At 29.4% G+C, this 25871-nt stretch overlaps 1 protein-coding gene and 1 pseudogene across 2 annotated transcripts in view; one reads left to right on the top strand and one right to left on the bottom strand.

The window, feature by feature from the left end:
- LOC109129972 lies at window positions 4740-17311 on the top strand (annotated as a pseudogene).
- Window positions 22398-25871, bottom strand: part of LOC104758500 (probable LRR receptor-like serine/threonine-protein kinase At1g51880) — a 4870-nt gene continuing 1396 nt past the window's right edge. The window contains exons 4-13 of one of the 2 annotated variants that reach the window (XM_010481384.2): window positions 25498-25855; window positions 24941-25419; window positions 24699-24840; window positions 24505-24576; window positions 24330-24401; window positions 24142-24222; window positions 23599-24025; window positions 23359-23485; window positions 23013-23268; window positions 22398-22895 (exon numbers count right to left, since the gene is read on the bottom strand). In XM_010481384.2, the coding sequence (XP_010479686.1) occupies window positions 22481-22895; window positions 23013-23268; window positions 23359-23485; window positions 23599-24025; window positions 24142-24222; window positions 24330-24401; window positions 24505-24576; window positions 24699-24840; window positions 24941-25419; window positions 25498-25855 (2429 nt within the window). In that variant the 3' untranslated portion in view covers window positions 22398-22480. The remainder of the gene's footprint in view (window positions 22896-23012; window positions 23269-23358; window positions 23486-23598; window positions 24026-24141; window positions 24223-24329; window positions 24402-24504; window positions 24577-24698; window positions 24841-24940; window positions 25420-25497; window positions 25856-25871) is intronic. The other variant, XM_010481385.2, reaches the window with a different exon arrangement.

The following is a 25871-nucleotide window of genomic DNA, read 5'->3' as shown; positions in this document are numbered from 1 at the left end:
CTTCTAATATACCTAGAACAAGTACAGACTCACAAAAAACTAAAAAGACTCTAAAACACACACTTTGACTCAATAAAAGACTCAAAACAAATGCAAAAACTATGGTTAAAACCATATAAAATACAGACACATCAAGCATCTGGGTGCAAGTGTGTGTGAGAAGCGCTATATGTATGTTTGTGTGTTGTGTAAGAAAAAAGTAATCCAAGTTAATAAAATGTAGTTTTCTACAAAAATAAAGAAACTGTTTCTTGTGTTTTTCGCTGATAAACAAATTAAAAAGAGAGAGAGAGTGAGAAACCAAACCTGAAATTATGCTCAGAAATGCAACAAAATTTGATTAATTCTGTATAAGTCTGTAGACAAATCTACTGAAGTCTGTAGATAAATCTTCTAAAATCTGTTCAAATATGCAGAAGTTTGTTTGTCTAATTTTTCTGAATTATACAGAATTAATCAAATTATTGATTATTTGAACTGAATACATATTTTGGTAAGGGTTTAAATAACGTAATAGCAACAGACTTTCTGTTATTCTAACTTTTTCTAGAGAGCTTTTCAATAGCCTATAGGCGTTTATTCCGAACCGAATTGACATAACCGGACCGAAACGAAATTTAGTCAACTTGGTTTGTATTCAGTTTTCCTTCAGTAACCGACCGGACACCCAAATAATTTCATTCGGTCATCGGTTCTGACCGGTTCGGTATTCAGAAATGCACTGATGTTATAAAAGCAATTAAACCCAAAAATATCATCATTTTGTCAGTTCACGAGCCTTTTCTTCTTCTGCTTCTCCATGTTTACCCTTTTCTCTCTTCTTCAACCTTCTTTTCATTTTTGTTTACCCATTATTATGTTACAAAACCATCTGAAAGTTTGTGTATCCCCAATAAATTCATCGAGTTTGTTTGTAAACTATGGACTGTGATTGACAATTATGAGTTTATTTTTCTCCATGTTCCAAATAATCCCAAGTTCCCAACCAAAACTAATGTACGTTCAAATCTGGCCTAAAAGCTCCAAACGGAATAACTTGAGCTTTGACTTTACTTTTCCTTAATAAACGATATATGGACTGACATGAGTTCAATTTTTTTATTTTGCCAAGAAACTCTCTGAACCAACACCATTAATATGTAGTTAGACAAATCTAATATTCTGTTGTTGGTTTTACTATGGTCTTGGAAGGAATGTTACTAATTAAAAATATTGTTGTAGCGTAGCACTTTAGTACTTGCATAATGGATGCAAACCACCAAAGGTTCATAGAGATGTCAAAAACACAACAAAGTGACTGAGGAAAACAGATGAAAGAGACTCTGCTTCCAACAGAGAGGTTGAATAAGACAGAGAAGCAAAAGAGTCTGTTTTTTGTATCTAGGGAAAACCACTTAATCAATTGCATATACAACATTATTACACATACACATGTAAATATAAAATATTACTTTACCTGAATTGAAAGGTAGTATTTTTCTCCTTAAAAATATGGGATTGAGGCATTGAGCCATACAAATAGTCTACTAAAAGTCACCAACTTTAGAACATTGCTATACAGAGTTTCCTAATGTTTTGTGTGTGGCGGGTTTCAAAATTTCGATGACAGCCAGAACCAGCATTTATAGTATAAATAATGAGCCACTGTTTCAGTTCTCAAATTTCAAGTTGAGTGGAAATAAAATCAAAGTCAACAACTAGAGATGAATTATACAGTAGAAGGTTGTGGTGCGCACAAATATCCTTCTCGGAACACCGAAGCCAAGTGTGTCCACGACTTTTTTTTAAACTATTCTTTTTTTTTTGCATAAATGTGAAATTTTATGTTAAGTAGGCGTTAGTCAGGTGATCGAGGTTGGTCTCACGGTTAGCGAGAAAATCGGAGATTAAACAAGAATTAATTGGGGACTAGTTTTAGGATTATCTTATTAAATTAATCATAAAATAAAAATATATAATACTAAATATATGTATTATTATATTAATGTTAAAAGAAAACATCAAATCTTATTATATAAAGTATGGTTTCAAAAGTTACTAACTCACCAGATCATGATACGTGTCAAATTATTAATCTGAGATTTTGACATGTATAAAAGTTAATATTTACTAGGTGATTTAAGATTACGACAAAAAAAACAAAAAAAATTGTTTTAAACAATATTAATAATGTAAAAAGATAATTATGTAATTTTTTAAAAATAATTTTAAGGAGATTATATATATAATTCATAAAATTCGAAATTATAACATTATTTATTTATTTTAATTTTAAGTTATTAATTCTAAATTATTAATTCTAATACAGCCAAGGTTCCCTCCATGATGGATGAGGTTGGACGCAATGTTCTCTCCATAAGGGAGGAGGGCAAAACCAATGTTCTCTACACTATTGTGATGTAATTTATTTTTTATTCGAAATGTTTTTTGAGCCAACAATTTTAGTGATTAAAGAAACTATGCAAAAGTGAAAGTAAAGAGACATATAATAGTTAGCTTAATTTGTTCATATAGACATTTTATAGGTGGTGGGAAATAATATATTTGTAACATACAATATACGTAGGTGTAAAAAATACACTTTTACTGGTAACATACATAAAAGATTTGTATATGGATATAAATTAGAGTATTATACCAAAAAGAATATATATATATAATATACAATAAATTTTAATATTTTTTATTAAATTTAGTTTTATTTGCAAAACTTTAAATCCACACATCGGACGGGTCCTTATTTAGTAAAATATAAAACTATAGTATTGTCTTTAAAAATATGGTAAATACATTAAAACATAATTTTAAAACAAAATTTTATGATTTTCATTATAAGTTTGTACATTAGTTATTGTAAAAAATCACAGACTCTTAATTTAAATGTCAAAATAACAAATATAATAATTCATTGGCGTAAAAAATAACCGGTATAGAAAAAAGTAAGCGGAAAATAATTAGGTTAGACGAGTTATAATCAAATTAGACAGATATAATTAGATAATCAATGTTAAGTGGGAATTAGTCATTAATTGATGTATAGAAAATGGGTCTAGCGATTTTACGCGTTATAATCGGTATTAGGCGAGGATTTTTAAAAAGCGAGCAAAACAACCCATTGTGGAAAAAAAAAATCATGGCAGGCTGAGTCTAGTACGTTTGAAAGTTGTAAACTCTGAAAACCAATATCCACATGTCGTTGACCTTTCAACAATTTTAAATCACCTTACGCGCTGTACACTAAATTTATATTGAAACTGTAGGTAGGTCAGGCTTAATATTTAATATTTTGAAACAAATGTTTAGAAAACCTTAAACTTTGCAATATTTGCGAGATCAGGCTTACTCTACAAAAAAAAAAAAATTAAAAGGCAACATGGCTGGCAAATGTTTTTGTAAAATCAGAAATGCATAGAAAACCCTTATTAAGTGTTCACGTCTTCTTATAAATTTAGCATACTTGGACTATCTTTAATGTTGATAGTGAAGTTGATGAGGACATTGCGATATATTTGAAATAAATACGCGTAAATAATCAATTATTGTATCTAATACTTTTTACAAATTTTGGATGTCAAGAAGACAAAAACTAAGAATTTTTTATGGAATAAGTAAAATTAGAGAGGAGTAATCTAACGAGATTTCAGTTTAAGTAAAAAAAAAAAAAAAAAAAAAAAAAAAAAAAGATATTTTGTCTCTTGTATANTTATCTTATATCTATGTATCAATGTATGCATAAATTTATATAAATATAATTTTTTGATACAGTATTGATATCATCTATATTTATATTACCCCTAATTTGGGACTAGTAATATTTATTAGTTTACCATGTTCATTAATTTGTATAGGTTTTACTGTATTTTATTGTTTCGGTTTTGATCATCAAAAAACTTATTTTTCCGATTTGGCTTCACGACTGATAACATTTGATCAACTTTAGTTAGGTTTGGTTTGGTTAAAGGAGATCTCCACCCTAGTTTTGGGTTTACTTCAATCCTGGAAGCAATTACAACGTGTAGGCGTAGAAATATATACGTGAGGGCTTTAGGAAGAAGAAGTAGCTGGAACAGAATCATTCAATGAAGTCAATAGTCATCTTCGAACACAACTACTTTGTGTCATCTTTTAAGATTAATTTTCTCACATCTTGCTCTTTGCCTTTATCTGGTTGCAGCATGACAATTATTATATTTAATAACTCATCAATGAATGAATTTGTTTTTAAATGCCCAATTGAGAAGTGGCTCATATAATATCCTTTATATCCATTATATCATAAAGTGAAGTCTCATCTCTGTTTGTTAAATGTCGAAATCTCATTTTGGAAAGTCAAATAGAAAAAATGGAGAGACATTGTGTAATCTTTGTAATATTTGTCCTTATACTACATCTTGTTCAAGCTCAGGATCCAATAGGTACCTTACCCATTTAATGTTTTTATTCTATATATATGTTCATTACACAGATATTTGTCTTGATTTTCTAAGTTTATTTATTTAATTTGTCTCGTAAATGTCTTATTATAGGGTTCATCATCTTGGATTGTGGTTTGTCCATTCAAAGCTCGCCTTATAAAGAATCCTCTACCGGTTTAACATATACATCAGATGACGGTTTGTCCAAAGCGGGAAAAATGGTAGAATCGCCAAGGAACTCGAGTCGTTATACAATAAACCCGAGTGGACGCTCAGATACTTTCCTGATGGAGTACGAAATTGCTACAATGTGAATGTCACACGGGGTACAAAGTATATTGTCAAGGCTTCCTTTGTATATGGAAACTATGATGGTCTAAATGTCATCCCGGATTTTGATCTTTACATCGGCCCAGATATGTGGATAACAGTGAGGACTAATGACACTATCAAGGATATCATCCACGCATCGACATCAAACTCATTGCAAGTTTGTCTTGTTAAGATAGGAACAACTATACCTTTGATAAGTGCATTGGAACTACGACCATTGGCGGACGATATATACCCCACCGAGAGCGGCTCACTCAATTATTTGTTCCGGGCTTATTTTAGCAATTTAGATGGCTATATAGAGTAAGAATAGATACTTAATCATGACAAAAATTTGCTCTAAACTAGACAAACATACTCTATTTAGTAACTAGAAGTAGACTCGCACGATGCGCGAGATAACTTTATAATAATTTTAACATATTTTAGATTTTTTAAAATATTTAAAATTTTATATTTTGTGTTTCGATAAATTATCTTATGTTTGTTATTTGTTTGGTTTTTAAATAAGTATTATCAGTCACTTAAAATGAATGACTATTGATTAGTTAAGCATTAAACTGAAATTTTTTGTTAATATGAAAGGTTATTTTAAACTATTTTGTCTGTATCCCATAATATATAGAGCTCTTCAAGTTTTGATGCACAATCAAGACTTACAAACATTTTCTACGTTGGAAAAAAGAACATTGATTACGTATAAAATAAAATGCGGCTGAGCATATACATTATGTGTTAGTTTGTCCGCTTTTAACATAATCTATAAAACATCAATATCTTCTAAAACCAAACACCTCCAAAAAGGGCAAGACAGTAGCTTGAATTTCTCGAATAAGCTCTTGTTGAGCCAAAACTCATGCTCTTCCTTTATTTTCTACGTCATTAATTTCATTAATTAGGTAACTAAAGGTAGCATAAATAATTTTGATATTTATATATTACCATCATGCTTCACACATGCTTCAAAGTTTTATTATTATAATTTGAATGTTTTAACAATAAAATATTTTAATCTTAATGAAATAACAAATGACTTCAAATGCATTTGTGTTGTAGAAGTAGAATTTTATGTGTTTCTTGATTAATTGCATATGAAAAAAAATTTCTCTGTTAGATATTTCTATATTTTTATCTCGTACTTTATATCTATTGAACATACTAAATGCAAACTGAATTTTAGTTTAGAATTGAGTAAAAAAATGTTATTAATATATATTGATATATTATTATATCAAAATAAAAATTTCCTTTTTTGTGTTATACTTTTCTGTATAAATATATATATATATATATATATATATATATATATATATATATATATATATATATATATATTTTATTATACTCAAAATGACCAACAAAAAAGAGTAAAAACATACCATCGTATTATCAAGTTACTTTTTTTAGTGTTAACTGCATAACCTAAGAGAACCTAGAATAATTGTTCACCAGATTTTTTTTTTCTTATATGTTTTTATTTCTAAAATTATGTGATGGATGGAAGAAGAGATAACTCAAATCTTCCTACTTCTCCAAGACATTGTTTTTCTCTCTCTGTTCCTCTGTCTCTTTCTCTAGAATGCAATTGGGATTAGCTTAGGGTTATCTTTAGATCTTTTGACTTGATAAACATGTGGTAGAGGTGAGTCTTGTTAAATGTGTATTGATGAAACTTGCACACATGGTCAAATCCCATTGCCTTGCTCTGCTTGCGGGTAAGCATTATCATCACATCATCAACAATCGATCATAGCTAGGAAAAATAATGGAACATATGAGAAGAGAAAATAAGTGCATACATAGTATAACCCAAACAATAATGTTATGAAAATAAATTAGATGTTAATTATATTTTAAGAAAATAATTAAGACTAAATTGTGTTAGAAAATAAAAACTGAATTTGGAAGAATCACATGGCTTTGGAAACCCATATCATGAGATATATATCACCTAGACGTCCAAATCTTCCTCGACCATAAACCCTATACCATCGCAAAACCTTTCTCATCAGAAATCATAACCTATAAATAAAATTAAGGACCGTGGAAATGGTTATCAGAAAGAAAGTTAATAAATACTCCATCTGTTTCATAAAAAGTGTCATTTTGACACAATGTACACAAATTAAGAAAATTATATAAATTTCTATTTTACCCTTTATAAATACACTAAAACAATTTCTCTTTCTAATTAATAAGCTGAAATAGTAGGGATAAAAATGAATTAACCAGATGAAAAAATGAAACCACAAACTGTCAAAATAACCTATAATCAAATTGTTCCTAGGATGAAACCACAAACTGATAAATGGTGGGTCTAGATGTATATGAAATATAATATCTTTACAGGTTTGAATTCTTGGGTTAAATTTCTATGTTTCAAACTTTTAATCTTATATAATTTTCACAGGCACAAACGGAATCAAATTTAAGTAAGATGGTGGGATGTTATTATTTAAGTAAATTAGTTTAACTTTTAAATAATTATTTATATAAAATTAAAATTTTGAGCTTAGTTTCTAGAAAATTATGTAAGATTGTGAGATGTTTTAATCTAATTCTATAATTATTTTGTTTGGTTTACAGTTATTATTTCAAACGTCATGGTATTTTTGAATTACATAAAATTTATAAGTTTTCATATTAGGAATTTCAGAATAAATTATGAACATAATTAGTTATGTTTTGATTTGAAATAATACCATCATTTTATGCATTGCCTTATATCTACCCACTATTTTCTTCAATTTTCATTTTTGTTTATATTACTTCTCATTTTTAACTTATTATTTTGAAACACTTGCGAATTTATGATCATAATATTTGATCTCAATCCCTTCTCTCTCTTAAAGGCTCAAACATTCTGTAAAATTTGGTTTTTTAAAAAAAAACAATTACCATACAAACACATCCTCTTTCAGATTATTGTGAAAACTAAAACATTTACTTTCTATTCTATCCTCGATTCATTTTCCAACGAACAACAAAACACTGGTAACAATAGTATCGTTGTTCGGATCATCCGTTTTTGGGAAGTTTCTAACTTTAGAAGATTATTATCTTACTAAGTCTTGAATAATTTTTCCAAAAATGTAAATTATTTTTACTATTGTTCATCTTTTGATGATTTATGCAATCATTTTAAAACATTTATAAAAGAAAATAAATAATTGTAAGTGTATTTGATTTTAAAAGCATTTTAATATATAATGATGATGGGCGTTAGATTCTTAGAGTAAGAGTTGAAAGAAACATTACTATATTATTTAATATTAAGTTAAATTTTGTTTTGGCAAGCTCCAAAACATTGTCATTTGATGCTCTCTTCTTTGACAAGTGTCATTTTGTTTCTTTAAATTTTTAGTGTAACAAATTTATTGATAGGTAGATGTTTTAGGAAACCATTTACACCCCATTATGAAAAAGGTAAACATCAAATTCCAGAGTATATATGTATATATGTATGATCTTTGAGTATATTATAAGATATATATATATATATATATACTAGGGAGAGGCCCGCCCGTCGGACGGGTTTGGTTTTTTTTTTGTTTTTGCTTGATTTATTTATTTATTTTTTTAATCGTGTTTTCAATAAATCTGAATATACATAAAATTATTTGTTTTGTTATGTATTACATAAATTTGTTATTTTATTAAAAATTTATAATGTGCCTAAACTATAGCCTTATAACAAACTATTAAATACAACTATAAAAAACTAACTATTAGACGTATACATTGTTTATCTAATGTGTTGAGAGAGCACTTTTTGATTGTTAGTGGGAGAAGTGACCTTAGTGGTCTAAAATATTTGCTTTGGTATGTGTGTTGTGAATAAGTGGTCTAAAATATTTGTGTTGATGATTTTCTAGCCATGCTAGAAAAAAGCATTGGTGTCATGTTATGTGGTATAAAAGATATATGTTATATATGATTTTCTAGTCATGCTAGAAGAAAGCATTACTGTTATGTTATGTGGTATAAACGATTTCTGTTATATTAGGAGGTTGTAAATTCCGATTCACATTCATCACCTCAGCGCTTTGACAACATACCGGATCAAAAAGTTCACAATCTCGTAAAATTAGAGACCGATTGTAAGAAATAATTTATTTTATTATAAATAATATTGTTTTTCTTATAAGTGATGATAATTAAACTATAGATGTAATAGGAAATAGATAGAATTTTTTTTTAGAAAACACAAGGTTGGCTTTCTTCTTCTTCTTCTTCATTTTGGGTTTTAAGGTTTCCATATTTGACATGCATTGGCCAGTGCCATCATTATATTTTTGAGAATATTTGTTTTAGGGACAATAGAGACAATAAATAATATTTTTTTTATCTTAGCTTTATATTAAAGTGTAAGTTACATTTATATGATTAAATGGATTTTATTTGTGGTTTAATTGGAAATAATTTTTTCAGTTTTATTTTAAAGTGTGAGTTAAATTTATATGATTGAGTGTGTTTTAGTTGTGGTTTAATTGAATTTATTTTTCACTTTCATATTAAATTGTGAGTGAAATGTATATGACAAAATGTGTTTTATTTATAGTTCAATTGGAAATATTTTGTTTTGTTTAAAATATGAAAAAAAACAAATATGAACAAATATGAAGTCAACATTTTAATGCATGACAATAATTTTGACTGTTTTGTTTGTTAACCTTAAATACAATTTAAAATTTGTTAAAAAGTAATATTTAATGTATATATTTGTGGTTAAGAGACAGTTAAGATGTTTTAAAAATTTTTGTAATAGCCATTTGTAACCTATACACAAAATTTAATGCAAATTATAGGAAACTGAATATAATAATTTTAAATTATTATTATTTTTAATGAAATTGGATTATATTCAAAATTATAATTAAAATAAGGATGAATAGACACATGTCAATTATGTAGAATGCCAAATGTCAGATTTAATGATAAAAACTGCATTGAAAATATAAAATGACACTTTTTTGTAACAAAAAAACGGTGTCAAAATGACATTCTTTATGAAACAGAGGGAGTACATACAAACACAGTTCCAACGTTAGGGAACACATTTAAAGTAATAGTATTCGAAATAGTTAATATTTATTTAAACTCATTTTCATGGGTAATACATACAAACACACTTGTATAAAATATATATAGCATGGGTAATAAGTAGCATAAGTATTGTGAGTAAGATATAATATCTATTAGGGTTTATGAATTATGATCTGAAACTAAAATGTTGATATATTAAAAATTTTATCAAATGGATCAAAAGAAAAACAAATTACAATATTGATATAAAAAATAGGCATTCAAAACAGCATTTACCAACATTTACAAGTGAAAATGTGTTATGTGCCTAAGACCTTCTTCATCTAACTCTTTCTAATGAATAACCACATTTCACATGTTCACTTCTATATATATGCTCCAAAAACTCAAATTATTTATTTCAAAACCTGCAAATGTCTCATAATGGAAAAAGTTTAATATTACAAAATTTAGAAAATTATGTGAGAGGTAGAATATGATGTTTGATGAAGACTTTGTCTAGCTATTTATAGATAAATTTGTAGTAGTATGAGAGGTAATTCAGTTTTTTTTTTGGTAAAACATCATGGGAGTTATGATTACATTTCAAAGAATAAATATACCATAGGTTTTTTTTTTTTTTGTAAAACACAAATTGTATTGCAATTAATACATTAAAGTGCATTCATATGATGAAAGATTTTTTTTAAAAAAATTTCAAATATCATGGGAGTTACATTTTAAGGAATTAATATGCAATAAATTCTGTTAGTGATTACTATTAAAGAAAAATAAATTATCTTATTGTTTTATGTCTTGAAAATATTTTAGAATAAATTGAGTTGATCTTTAGGCACAAAAACTGTGAAACAAATATTATAATTTTTGGATAACAAATAATTATTATAATATTATCATATTTTTATAGCTTGAAATTAGTAAAGAGTTTAATAACCATCACACTATATTTTTCCAAAATTTTGATATTAATATTTAAAACTTTAATTATCGGAAATTTATTTTGTCCAAAATTGTAATATTAATATTTAATGATTCTTATTTGCAAAACTATAATGTTATGGTGATTATATAAAATATTGATAAATGATACCTATGTAAAATTATAATGTTATGGTAATTATATAAAATATTGATAAATGATATCTATATATAATTACTAAAAGGACATTGCATAAATGCTAATATATTTTTAAGTACAGGAATATTATTTAAATTTAGTGAATATAAAAAATAATGTATGTAATTTTGAGAGAAATAAATTAAAAATATTTAATAATTGAGAAGTGAGGACATGTGTCGAAAATATACGCTGCCAAATGTCATCTTGTTATGTTAAGTTAAGAAAAACCTTCTTATATTATATAAGATGTTTTTATTGGTATGTGTGCACCAGGTACCCGGATGATGTCTACGATCGTAGGTGGCCCCAAATCCCACCTGAAAAGGAGTGGAAGATTTTGACTACAAATTTACATTGAAAAGGAGTGGAAGATTTTGACTACAAATTTACAGATAAACACTTCTAATGATTATGATCTACCACAACGCGTAATGAGAACAGCTGTAACACCTATTGACACCAGCACGACGACGATGGAAATTCCTTGGACCTTAAAGCCTCCAACTTTGCAGTTTTACTTATTCCTTCATTTTGTAGAGCTTCAAAGTCTACAAGCCAACGAGACGAGGGAATTCAATGTGGCGATGAATGGAAATGCGACACTTGAATCTTATAGTCCTAAGTTTTTAAAAATGCAAACCGTATACAGTAGAGCACCAAAGCAATGTGATGGAGGGGAGTGCTTGTTGCAGCTAGTGAAAACGTCAAGGTCAACTCTACCACCTTTAATTAACGCTATTGAGGCTTTCACTGTGGTTGATTTCTCACAGTTAGAAACAAATGGAGATGAAGGTACGCTTACGTACTTTTCGTAGTTACAAATTGATTATTTCATTGTAGTTGAGTATTAATCTATATAATAATAACAAACCGAATAAATGCGACCAACAGTTGTGTTTTTTCAATCGTACCTTTTGGATATTTTCTAAAAAATCGTGATGAATCATTAAAACGGTTATTTATGAAAAGTTACAACTGTTCACTATAAAGTTGTGTTGATTGGAACATTCATATCTTTTGAAATCTATATATATTTGTCTGTTTGCACTGTGTTTATCTTTTTGCTATGACACAAAATCAACTAAATTTTCAATCTCAACGGTTTTTCATTTTTCTAAATTATTTTCTAGCATTCATTCTTTTAAAAATCAAGAAATTCCTCTAATTATTGATTTAACAAAAGATTTTTGGAATGATGAATCTATCTCGAATAAATAACACCAAAAGTTGTGTTTTTTCAATCATACTTTTTGGATAATTTTTCAAAAAAATCTGTAGAAAATTTAAATTGTGTGTTTTACACAAAGTTGCGATTGTTCATTGTAACGGTTTTTTTGTAAAGTTGCAACTGTTCATTGTAGAGTTGTGTCTATTCATTCGAATATTCATATCTTTTGAAATATATATATATTTGTCTGTCTGAACTGTTTTCATTTTTTTTGCCATGACACCAAATAATATAAAATTTCAATCTCAACGATTTTTAACAATCTCAATGATTCCTCCAATTCTTGATTTAACAAAAGATTTTTGGAATGATGAATCTAATTTACAATTTTTAATTAATTTTATACATAGAGTCTTTTTCCAAGAGTTAGATTGATTATTTAATGAACTTTTGGATTTGACTTTTGAATATGGTAATAATTATGTCTTCTATTTAAAAGCAGTTTATATAAATTTGTAGGTATAATCAAGTGCAGACACAACAGTTGCAATTTTTCATAGTACATTTTTGTCAAAAAAAGTTTTTATTTATTTTTTTAATTCAAACAGTTGTATCTGTTCATTGTAGAGTTGTGTCTTTTTACTATATTTTATTTATATTTTTTCATCACAACTTTTCGTTCTAATAGGTATGTCTATTTAAATAGTCATGTTTTTTGAACTCTCTTTATATTTGTCTCTTCATCACTAACTAACAAGTTCGTTGAAACAAATTTTCCATTTTATGTTGAGTCTAGATAATTGAACATATTCTATAATCTAACTAAAATTTTAGAAATGATTATAGCAATAGAGAAAATTTATACAACTTAATATTGAATTTACAATTGTGTATATTTAACTTAACTTTCCGTTAGAAAAACATTTTAATATTTAAAAATAATAATAACAATCTGAATAAATGAGAGCAACAGTTGCAACTTTTCGTAGTACTTCTTTGTAAAAAAATTGGTTTTATTTGTTTTTTTATAAAACTCAAACATTTGTATTTGTTCATTGTAGAGTTGTGTCTTTTCACTATATTTTATTCATATTTTTTCATCACAACTTTTCGTTCTAATAGGTGTGTCTATTTAAATAGTCATATCTTTTGAACTCTCTATATATTTGTCTCTTCATCAATAGCTAACAAATCATTGTTCGTTGAAACAAAAAATTTCATTTGATGTTAAATCTAAATAATTTGAATATTATTTTTTTTATTTTTTTGTATCTAATATTCAATGTTATTCTATCATCTCACTAAAATTTTAGAAATGATTATAGTAATATAAAAATTTAATAAAGCTTAAAATAGAATTTACAGTTGCGTCTATTTATCGTAACTTTTTATTAAAAACTATTTTAATATTTAAATTTTTTTTTTTGTTCTTAAGAGTTGTGTTTTTAATTTTAATTTTCTGTTGATACTGTTTCACTCATTATTAAATATATTTTTAATTATAGTTATTTAATAAAAAATTACATTATTCATTATAACCATTACTTCAATATTTTCAGTAAGGATCACTTTGTCAGAATATTTTTTTTAATTGTAGCTCTTTACCATAATTCTTCATAAAATTATCTTATATTTATAATACTTTAAACAATATGTTTTGCAAAGTTGATTCTATTCTACATAATATTTTTTTGTTATAAGTTTTTATTTTGATGATTATGTTTTATTAACAGTTTATGTATTCAATTATTCTATTACATTAAAATAATTTCATAATGTATAATTTTAAATTTTAAATTTAAATTATTATTTTTAAAAGAATACTTCCCCCGCGACATCGCAAGGGGTCTGAGTCCTAGTATGATCTAATGACAATAACTATAAGCCCGATAATAAAGATAAAAAATATTGATATTGTTATATAATATAAATTCATAAGTTGGAGAAACTAATTATATCTAATTATCCTAAATATTAATAAAAAAAACCAAAAAAACCATTCGTTTTACGGTTTTTAACTCTACCAAACCTAAACTATATGCTTAATTAAAATGAAGACCAAACGGATTGTTAGACTTAACCATAACCAAACCAAATCTTTTATTTCGGTTCGGTTCGGTTTGGTTTTTCAGATTTTGGTTTTCTTGTCCACCCTTAAAATTCTAATTAACTTTATAATTGATTACTAGTGGTTGCTATCAAAAATATTCAATCTACTTATGGATTGAGTAGAATCAACTGGCAAGGAGATCCATGTGTCCCCTAACAATTACTGTGGGATGGTTTAAACTGCAACAACTCAGATGTTTCTGTGCCACCAATTATCACTTCCTTGTAAGGAAAATATTTAATTGTTTTCCATTTTTACTTTCGTACCATCTAACATACTGATTACTTTTTCATCACTAGAAACTTGTCTTCAAGTGGATTGACTGGGATTATTATGCTCACCATTCAAAATCTCAAAAATCTCCAAGAACTGTGAGTATCACACATCTGTGTAGATAACCATTTTTAGTTTTTTTTTTCTTTCTTTTGGGTAGAAAATTACTAAGATTAATCATTTTTTTTGTCTTAACCACAGGGACTTGTCAAATAACAACTTGATTGGAGGTGTTCCTGAATTTCTAGCCGATATGAAATCGCTCGTGGTCATGTAAGTTACCCATGAGAGTTTAGTCCTCTATATAAAACAGAGCATTATGTTTGATCTTTGTGTCTATCTTAACACAGAAACTTAAGTGGGAACAATCTTAGTGGCTTAGTTCCTCAAAAGCTTCTAGAGAAGAAATTGTTGAAATTGAAGTAAGAATTCGTATATTGTATTTGTTTGATCTTAACATATTTCCTATGATAAACTAAATTTTTTTAACAACACTTGCAATCCAAAGCATTGGAGGCAATCCAAAACTTCATTATTGCACATTGGAGTCTTGTGTAAACAAAAATGGAGAGGGTGGACGACAGAAAAAGAGCATCACAATCCCAATTGTAGCATCAATTGCTTATGTGGTAGCCCTCATTCTTGCATTAATCATATTTTGTATTATTCAAAAGAAAAACCCATCAAACGATGAAGGTAGGCACAATATGTTCATCTATCAATACTAATTATATTATGAATACACATAAAACTTACATAGTTTCTTTGAATGTTTTCCTCACAACTTTAGCTCCAACATCATGTATGCTACCCTCGGACGATAGATCATCTGAACCGACAATAATGACAAAGAATAAAAAATTTACGTATTCTGAGGTCATAACCATGACAAACAATTTCCAAAAAATCCTTGGCAAAGGAGGATTTGGAATTGTATATTATGGTTCAGTAAACGGTACATAGCAGGTTGCTGTTAAAATGCTTTCCCATTAATCAGCTCAAGGATATAAACAATTCAAAGCTGAGATATATATACCAGCACCCATAATAAAACTGTGTATGAAACATTCAAGACTCATTTCAAAGCTTGTCATGTATCACATGGTACATTAGGTGGAACTTCTTCTTAGAGTACATCACAAGAATTTTGTATATAGGCCTTGTCGGGTATTGTGAAGAAGGAGATAAATTGGCTCTCATCTACGAATACATGGCCAATGGAGACTTAGATGAGCATATGTCAGGTAAACATAGTATTTTCCCACTACAAAGACAATATATTTTGTTTTCAGTAACAATAAATGTTAGTGAAATTATATCAAACCAAAGTGTTGAACACTTCAAAATCTCAATATATATATTGTCCTCTACAACACACTATAGGTTTTGAATCTTGGTTATGACACAATAACGTAAATTACTAGGCATAAAATTATTCAAAATAATTTATACAAGCCAATTAATGAAGTTCTTCATTTTTCTTACTATTGATTGCTCTGATGATAAAAAAGAGGAAAACTAATGATAAACACAAATTTTTTGACATCATTATAATCTAAAGAAAATATATTTCAAAAAAAACTATTACTAGATTAAAATAGTCATGTTTGAATGCTTTCCAAGTAAGAGAAATACGAATGATTGAGATTCAAACATGTTTGTAGATTGACCAATTTTGTTATTTTTTTTATTTGTCCATCCATAGTACCAAGAGTTGTTCAATCAGTATTTCTGTCAATATTTTGGATATTTTTTTTAATAAGTAAAAAATAATAATATCAATGAATATTTTAGCTTTTTTGGGTATTTTTCTTTTTTTGGGTATTGATTGGTAAGTTATATGGCTATTGTTTGGTTAAGTCACACAATAAATATATTTTCGACATACATTAGTTTTCCATTAAACCAACCACAATAAGAATATTTTGACGATTGTCTACTATTATTATATGTGAGAATCTAGTACTCATTAATTATTTATCTAAAATACATAGGAAAACGCGGTGGCTCTATACTGAATTGGGGAACTAGACTAAAGATAGTTGTCGAGTCTGCACAAGGTTTGACTTGAGTTCTCAAATACTCATCATATTGTTTCTTTGTTTATTTGCTCTAACTGATTTAAACTTTGTGAGAACGATATATTTTCATAGGTTTAGAGTACTTGCACAATGGATGCAAACCACTAATGGTTCATAGAGATGTCAAAACCACAAATATATTGTTGAATGAACATTTCCAAACCAAACTTGCTGATTTTGGGCTTTCGAGATCATTTTCGTCCGAAGGGGAAACTATCAACAGTTGTTGCTGGAACTATTGGATACCTCGATCCTGAGTAAGTATTACTTCTTAAGTATGAAAATATATTTTCTAGATTTTGTTTTATTTTAACAAGGATTATGTAAATACTCTTCAACCTTGAACTATGTTACAGATATTACCGAACAAATTGGCTGACAAAGAAAAGTGATGTGTATAGTTTTGGAATTGTATTATTGGCGATTATCACAAACCAACCCGTGATTGACCAAAACCGCGAAAAGAGACATATATCAGAGTGGGTGGGAATAATGCTTGCGAGAGGAGACATTAAGAGTATTACAGATTCAAATCTTTATGGAGACTATGATTCTGGTTCTGTTTGGAAAGTTGTTGAACTCGCAATGTCATGTCTGAATCCATCTTCAGTGATAAGACCAACCATGTCTCAAGTTGTTTTTGAACTCAAAGAGTGTTTGGCCTCTGAAAGCTCTAGGGGGGGAGAGAGCCAAGAGATGCATTCAATTAGTTCCAGGGAAGTGAGCATGACTTTTGGAACTGAAGTGAACCCTATTGCTTGGTAGAGGTCGATGATGATGAATTCTCCCAAAATAAGATTCCCCACCTGCTTTGTTCGTATTTGTTTTTGTCACCAAAGAATCCAACGCTTGATCACATGAGCAAACACGGTCTTTTAAAAAAATTTTACCCCATTTAAATCTAAAATAATTTTCAAACATGTTATTTTAAACTATCTCAACTATCTTATGTCAAATCTTATTTTTTCATCAAACGACTTACTCAATAAAATTATTACCATAAAATTTCTCTCACATTTATTTATAATGCTTCTATTTGGAATCCCCTATTTGTGGAATGGTTTAATTGGTTATATACCCTATTTTAAAAATCGTTAGGCGCTAGTCAGTCAGTCAGGATGGGCCTAGCGCCTAGCGAGAAAATCGAAGATTAAACAGGAATTAATCAGAGACTAGTTTAAAAGTTATTTTATTAAATTAACAATAAAATAAAAATATATAGTACTAAATATATGTATAATTTTGTTTATGTTAAAAAAATATATCAAATAAAATATAAAACTATAGTACTGTCTATAAAATTATGGTAAACACATAAAAACGTAATTTTAATATAAAATTATTAAAATTTTGTAGATTAGTTATTGTAAAACATCATACACTTTTAGTTTAAATGTCTAAATAACAAAAAAAAAATATAAATTTGATTTATATTTGGTTCCAAAAATAACAGTATACACAAAATTAACTAGGAAGTAATCGGATTAGACGGGTTATAATCAAATTAGACAGACATAATCGGATAATCGATGCTAGGCGTGGATTAGTCATTAATCAAAGCGGATAGGATGGACCTGCGATTTTATGGGGCGTAATCGATGCTATTCGGAAATTTTTCAAATAGGGGTTATATATGGTGAACTGGAACAACTTTAACTGTCTAATACCTTTTTTTTGTAGCACGCCTTATAATTTTATACTCTCTCTGTTTCAAAATATAGGATGTTTTAACTAAAGCACGCAGATTAAGAAGTTTTTACCTTTAACAAGTTTAACCAATCAGAAACAATACTGCATAATATAAAATACTAAACTAATCTAAAAGTTGCATAGAAACTTGAAAACATAAAAACTTTTCTAAAACATCTTATATTTTTAAACGGAGGGAGTATATTTTAAGAATATATGTTAAACACTTAAACTTTATTGTCTATCTGTTTTAGGAATTTTAATGAAATGCCTCTTTGATATTGGCTGATCAATTTTAAAACCTTAAAATTTCATTAAAACATAATATACATAGTTGTTCTTATCTCTCGTTGTTATGATATCAGTTTAGATTTTTCGGATTTTGGATATTTTAGATATTAAATTCAATATCCATTCGGGTATTTTCAAATTTTGGTTCGGATTCGGTTTGGTTTTTTGGATTCAGAGTTTGGTTTTTTAGGATTCGTTTTGGTTTCGGATATCGATCCAAAATATTGAGAAAAATAATTTGTTAAATTTTTTCAAATATAACTCTAAATTTTGATAAATATAATTACTATTTTGGGTATATAATTATATTTATAGGATATTTTCAGATACCCATCGTATATGGGATCGAATCGGGTTATCATCTAATATCCAATGGATATGTAAACCAGTTCTTGTCTGAATCCGGTGTGTTTGGTTAGGATACGGTTTGTATTTTCGGATACAAATATTATGCCCAGACCTAGTTGTTCTATTGTTAAAAACAGAAACTGGTATTACGACTGTGTCTTAAATATTAACTATATAATAGGAGTGATGGTCAAGGAAACCATGGGGCAGAAATTGTGTTTTGAAGTTCTACACATTTGGGGTATCTTTGAGTTCATCAACATGTGTCCGTCAATGGTGTGCCATTCAATGTAAGAGGAAAGACGCTAGCGGGATCGGTACTTGCAAGCCAAGGCCTAATCAAGGGAAAGTACAACTTAAGAAACTGAAAGAAGAATGCCACTGCGTCTATATATGTTCATAAAACCATGAGAAATATTAAACCATCATATCACCAAGTTAAATTTACACCATGAGAGTCAATCACATTTCTTTTCTGTTTTAAAAGAAGTCATAATAGTTATATTTAATAATCACATATAAAAGTAAGATTTTAAGAATAGATCACCCGCTAAGGGATGGTACTGCTTGCAACCTAAGGGGGATGCGCCAATCATGGAAGCTAGTAATCTACACCGGAGTCTGTCTCTTTTACACACTAAAGTCGAAGCTTTCATCCATATGATGCCGTGTATGATTGGTGCCGATAATTGTGATGTAGTTTTTCCACTGACTGTTTATAAATTTGGTGAAAATAGTGTCTTCACCTTCAGAGTGACCCGCTTTTTCAGTTTATTTTGAGGAGATTGCAATGGATATAGAAGAATTTTCTACCTTCTCTTCATCTTATTTTATGGCTTGGCTCATGCATGCTATGCTCAACTGTAAAATATTTTAACACAAAATATCCGGACCCGAATCCCGAACCGAAATAGATGGTTTGGTTCAGGTTTAGGTATTGTATAAGACCCGATCGGGTTCAATACCTCTGAAGTTCGGATACCCGATCGGGTTCGGGTCATACCAAAACCAGAATGCCCATCCAAACCAACCCGAATTAAATGTAAAAATATGCTTCCTAGGGGATTTGAATCCAAAACCTTGAGCATTTAAGGATATCTTTAACCATTTTGCCATCTTAGTTTCACTATCCTAGAATGAAATGTTAAATATTTATATCTATAGAAGTTTTCTAAAATTTATAAAAAAATAAAAATTAGTTTTTTTTTGTTGTTCATGGTTTGATTGAGTTTGGGTTTCTCCGAATTACCCAAACCCGACCCGAAAGTATAAAAAACCCGAACATGTTCTATATGTCTAAACCCGAAAACCTGAAAACCCAAACCCGAATGCCCAGGGCTAACAAAATCAATAAATTATGAATTATATATAAAAAAAAAAAAAAAAAAAAAAANCTCAATGAAAGTAAAATACTATTCGTCAGAAAAGATAAGCATTAGAGCATAGCCCAAGCTTAATTAGGAACCCAAAATAAATAAATTTATTTCAAAAATATTTTAAAATGACAACAAAAAAAACAAAATGAGAAAAAATTATAAAAAATGAGTACACGTAGGTAAAAAAGAACTTTCACTGACATATATATTATAACAATAACACCACACAAATGAATAAACAAAATATAAGATTAGCATAAGGGAAACGACAAAATATAACCAAACTAATACGGAAAAATGTACAAAAAATCAATAACTTATAGAATATGACAATAAATATATAGAAAACCGGAACAGAGTAGAAGTAAGACTGATTCTGTTCATCCCAAACAGAACAAAAGAAATGTAGAAACAGTATCATTATATCACCTATAATTACTCAAATCCCATATATCACTCTAATATACATTAATTATATTATTCTATGTAATCCCTTTAATTATGTCCTTTGATTATGATTTGTGCTTATATATAAGTTGTATCATTTCATTTGATAATACACAACAATAATAATACAATCATATTCTCTCTATTCACATGGTATCAGAGCCACAATGATCTAACGATCGGCTTCGTTCCTGTTTCTAAGCTATATGCTTTGTTTGCTTATTTTTGTTTTAAGCCAAGTACTTCCACATTCAAGTTCACTAAGATTTAACCCGCGGTACACTGCGGGACAATATTTTTAATTTTGAAAATTTAAAATTTATATTGTATTTATTGTTATTCTATTATTGTTTTATTAATTTTAAAAATATAAAATTTTACAGGTATTTGATATAAGTATTCAAAGTCTAGGATTTTTGTAGTGTTTTCAAGGTTTTAACCCGTGTGGTATATGTATAGTCTAGTAATATATTTATCTTTTGGTACATATCTAAAAGTGTTTAAAAAAAACAATTTCACTTAACTCTCTATATGGGAATAATGCCAACCCGTCTCACCAAAATCAAAATAAGTTTTTGCATAAAAAAAATAATCAAAATAAGTTTTTTTATCAAGTTTAATTATGTTAATTGTTTTATCAAATTAGCATATTTTTATAGTTTATAAATTTTCCATGTCAATATATATAGTTTATGATAATTAATAGAATTTTAATTTTTTTGGTAATTCGTAAAAAAAAACAAATTATATGGGGGTTTTCAACATATTTAATGTGATATTTTATAATTGGATTTTCGGTTTAGGAAATTTATTAATGTTAATGTAATTATAGATATTGTAAACTTTTGTTATGATAAATCTGTTGTATATCATTTAAATTTGAGAGATTCTAGTATCCATAAAAATAGTTTTGGATATTTAATGGGTGGAATTGTTTTTGGAAAAATCGGAATGTATAGATGTTGTTAAGATTTTATGGCAATAAATGTAACAAATGTTGGTCAATTTAAGAAAGTTTAGTATTTGAGTTTCTCTGCAATGTTATTTATGGAATTGTTTTAGGGATTAATGTTGTAAAAACAAAAAAATAAGTAAAACTTAAAGGGTATAAACCAAAATGTACTTCAAAAATGTTAATATAGATTATAAACCTCTGAATCTAAGCCGTAGAGCTTCTATTATTTAAGTCTACCATGTTAGATCTCTGAATCTAAGCCAATTGTTTTTCTTTATAATTTGTTTTTTTCTCAAGCCAAAAGTGCTTCTATCATTCAAGCTTATCATAAGCCTCTGAATCAAGATGGATTTCTTTTGAAATAAACAAAAATAGGCAGACTCTAACCATCGTTGATGTCGGCCACCTCAACATCACACAACACGTCACCGGATCGGGTCTTTAGCAAATCTTGCTCAACAACAACAACTCATCTTCTCATTTTATAACCGGATCTCCTTCTCAACACACTTAGACTTGTCAATCTCAAGCCGTTATTTTCGCTTCGCTTCATCACCCCTTGAGATTGAGGGGGCGTATTAAGAAAACAGTATCATCATATCACCTATGATTACTCAAATCCCATATATCACTCTAATATACATTAATTATATTATTCTATGTAATCTCTTTAATTATGTTCTTTGATTATGGTTTGTGCTTATATATAAGTTGTATCATTCCATTTGATAATAAACAACAATAATAAGACAATCATATTCTCTCTATTCACAAAACATGTGTACAAAGAAACTTGTAGCTTCAAACAAATTTTGCATAAGATTTGATTCATCTTGCTCCTGGATTAAGCTCTGTTGTGAAATTCATGGACATCTCGACTGAAGAATCATTAGTTGAATCCGTCATACGGCTTCCCATGTTTCTTGCCATCTCCATGGTAAGACATTCTTTCAGATCCATTACTACTTGAGTCATCGTCGGTCTCCGTGAAGAAGACGGGTTCAAGCAAGTCATTGCGGTCTCAACAACTTTCCATATCGTGTTTGGATCAAAGTCTCCTTGAAGCTTAGGATCCACAATGCTGTTAATGTCTCCTCTTGATAGCATCAAACCTACCCATTCACCTATATGTGATCTTTCCCTCTTCATGTCTATCACGGGTTGGTTTGTTACTAGCTCTAGTAGAACAACACCGAAGCTGAACACATCGCTTTTCTCTGTCAGCCAATTAGTTCTGTAGTATCTGAATAAAAATTTAAAAAAACAAGAGAAAAAGGAAAAGCGACAATGTTAAGTCAGAATTAACATGAAAAATAAAAAAATCAATTAGTTGTTGTAAAAATAAGTGATTAGGGTTTACTCGGGATCGAGATATCCGGGAGTTCCAGCAACTACGGTTGAGACATGAGTTTCAGTTCCGAGTGGGAAAGACCGTGAAAGGCCGAAATCCGCAAGCTTAGCTTGGAATTTCTCGTTTAATAAGATGTTAGTTGTCTTAATGTCGCGGTGAACTATTTGGGGTTTGCATCCATTGTGCAAATATTCCAATCCTTGTGCTGATTCCGCTGCTATACGAAGCCTTCCTTCCCAAGTTAGTATCGACGGTCCACGCTTCCCTGAAATCAAATTTTGAAACAAAATAGCATCAGTAACGTAAAAGTAAAAACCAAAATGTTACTACATTATAAATAAATAAAAAACTAGACCTGTTAAGTGCTCTTTCAAGTCTCCGTTAGCCATGAACTCATAGATTAGAGACATTTTATCGCCTTCTTCGCAATATCCAACAAGACATGTGAGATCTTTGTGATGAACTCTAAGAAGCAACTCAACCTAAAAAGTAAACAAAACAAACACAGATCCAAGACGCAATCAAAACACTATTTTATTTTATTTTATTTTATAATAGAGATAAAAGAGTAAAATTTGGTTGAGTCTGTTATTACCTCGGCTTTAAACTGTTTGTAACCAAGTGCAGTGGACTCAGTGAGCATCTTAACCGCAACTGGTTCGTTATTCAAGACGCCGTAATAAACCACACCAAAACCTCCCCTACCAAGAACCCTCTCAAAGTTGTTTGTCATCTTAAGAACATCCATGTAAGTCAATTTCCGGTTCTTCGCTATCACGGGAGATTCAAAGCCGTGGTGAGACCTCGAATGTAACGGTGTTGTACCGGTATCTGGATTAGGATTTAAACCAAGCTTGGATCTCTTCTTCCTCTTAAAGTTAAGGAAAGTAACGACTCCAGCTCCAATGAGGAAGAGTGAAACAAGTGATGCTGCAACAGGTGCAATAACCGCGTTTTTCTTCTTCTTTCCCGTGGTAGCACATGAAGCAGATGATGAACAGAGTCCAGTATTTCCTTCAATGCTAGAGATTTCACACATGTGATTGAAAGACAAATTTGATTACAAAAAAAAGTCTTAAAGATCCCTTATATTTGTGTTTTTGTTTTTGTTCTTGCTCATACTAATTATTAATTTTACCTTAACGATATCGATCCTCTTCGTGCTTTATCAAGGAGAGTTGCAGGGATTGAGCCATTTAGCTCATTGCCTGATAGATTACTGCACAAAACAGATTTGAATAAAAGTTTACAAAATATCAGCCTTTTGGTGTTAAATAGAAGAGAAATGTTTTAAATTTGAGCCTCTTCGATCGTGTTTGAACTTACATGATTTTTAAGGTTTCCATGTTGGCTAGAAACTCTGGGACTGAACCAGTTAAAGTATTGTTAGACAAGTCACTGCAAGAAAATCAAACACCATCGAAAACATACGGACTTTAGATGAAAACTTTTGCCGCACTTTCTAAGATAGACTTGAGCATTAATATTATTAACTACTTACAGAACTTCTAAATCGGTAAGGTCTGATATGAACTCCGAAATCTCTCCTGTCAATCCACTTGAAGAAAGGTTCCTGTTTTCAAAGATCAATGATTATTTTTAAAACCCTTTATGAAAAGCATATAACGAACAAAATCAAACTCTGCTCTAAAAACAGAAAAAATAAATAAATAAATAAATTCAAATAATACTTACAAAGAAATGATTTTTGGTTGCTCATTGTCAATATAACTGCAATTAACACCAGACCACCTGTAATCCCGCGGCGCGCAAGGATCTCCTTGCCAGTCAATCTTGTTTAACTCGTAACCCGAGTTTATGTTCATTACTGCATCAACTGATAATAGATATTTTCTTATGTAAGTAAAAGTTTGCTTGTCGATCAAAAAAATAAAGCACAAAAGTAGTTGGCTAGCTAGTTATTTAGTTCACTATACCTTGTATCCTATCAGTTTCTTGTTGCGGCAATAAGCTGATCGAATAAACCTCCATGGCATTGAGTATAGGAGGTAATGTCGAATTTCCGGTTCTTTGAAGCGAGAAGATGTATAGTCCATTTGCATCCGCGGCAAGTTCAAAAGGGGTATATACAGAAGTAGTTGTGTAATTAAGCGGTCTAAAGGGTCCATAGATATGCCTGTCATTGTACATGATATTAAACTCTCTTGTTTCATTGGAACTGAGCTCTTGAATCTCGGCAAATTGCATAACAACGTAGAATCGCACAGTTCTGTCCTCCCCAGGTAGAGAAATGTTCATAGGTTGGTCCGGGTCTGTTGGAACAGAGGCTGTAACCATAGCGACCTCTGGTGGTTGGTAGTCATTGTTGACATTCACTGTCTGATTTGTACTAATCTGTGACCATTTCCCGAAATTATACGGAGCCCAGACACGATCAAAAACATCTTTTCCGTACCTAAAAAAAAAGCATTACTTAGGAGCTTTTTCCATATATACCAAAACTTGACAATAGATTTTGAAACTAAGAATTAACCTGTAGACTTTGTCGGTAGTTGCGCCAGCGTCTGCTCTGACCACGAGCTGTAATGACCCTTGTTGAGTCAAGTAAGTTGTGTTCACGAGTTTACGTAGCTCTAAAACGGATATAAAAGGCGTCGAGTCTCCTGTTTTGACAAGACAGACTTGCAAACGATCACTGGTCAAGAGATGAATCATCTCAAAGACTTTTGCGTTGGTCTCGTTTGTGGTTGAAACTGTTGACCATAGGTTAGGCCCAAGGTGGAGCTCGAATTGCGTTGAGGGTTTTTCGTCATAACCGCCGTGAAGGAAACTGGCTCTGATTAGATATTTGTCCCCTATGGTTAGATTCAAGGTATAACAGTTTCTTGTGCCTTCTGGAAAACTCCG

Source organism: Camelina sativa, chromosome 17 (assembly GCF_000633955.1).
Source record: "Camelina sativa cultivar DH55 chromosome 17, Cs, whole genome shotgun sequence".
NCBI classification, from domain to species: Eukaryota; Viridiplantae; Streptophyta; class Magnoliopsida; order Brassicales; family Brassicaceae; genus Camelina; species Camelina sativa.
This window is presented reverse-complemented; position numbering and strand designations above follow the sequence as displayed.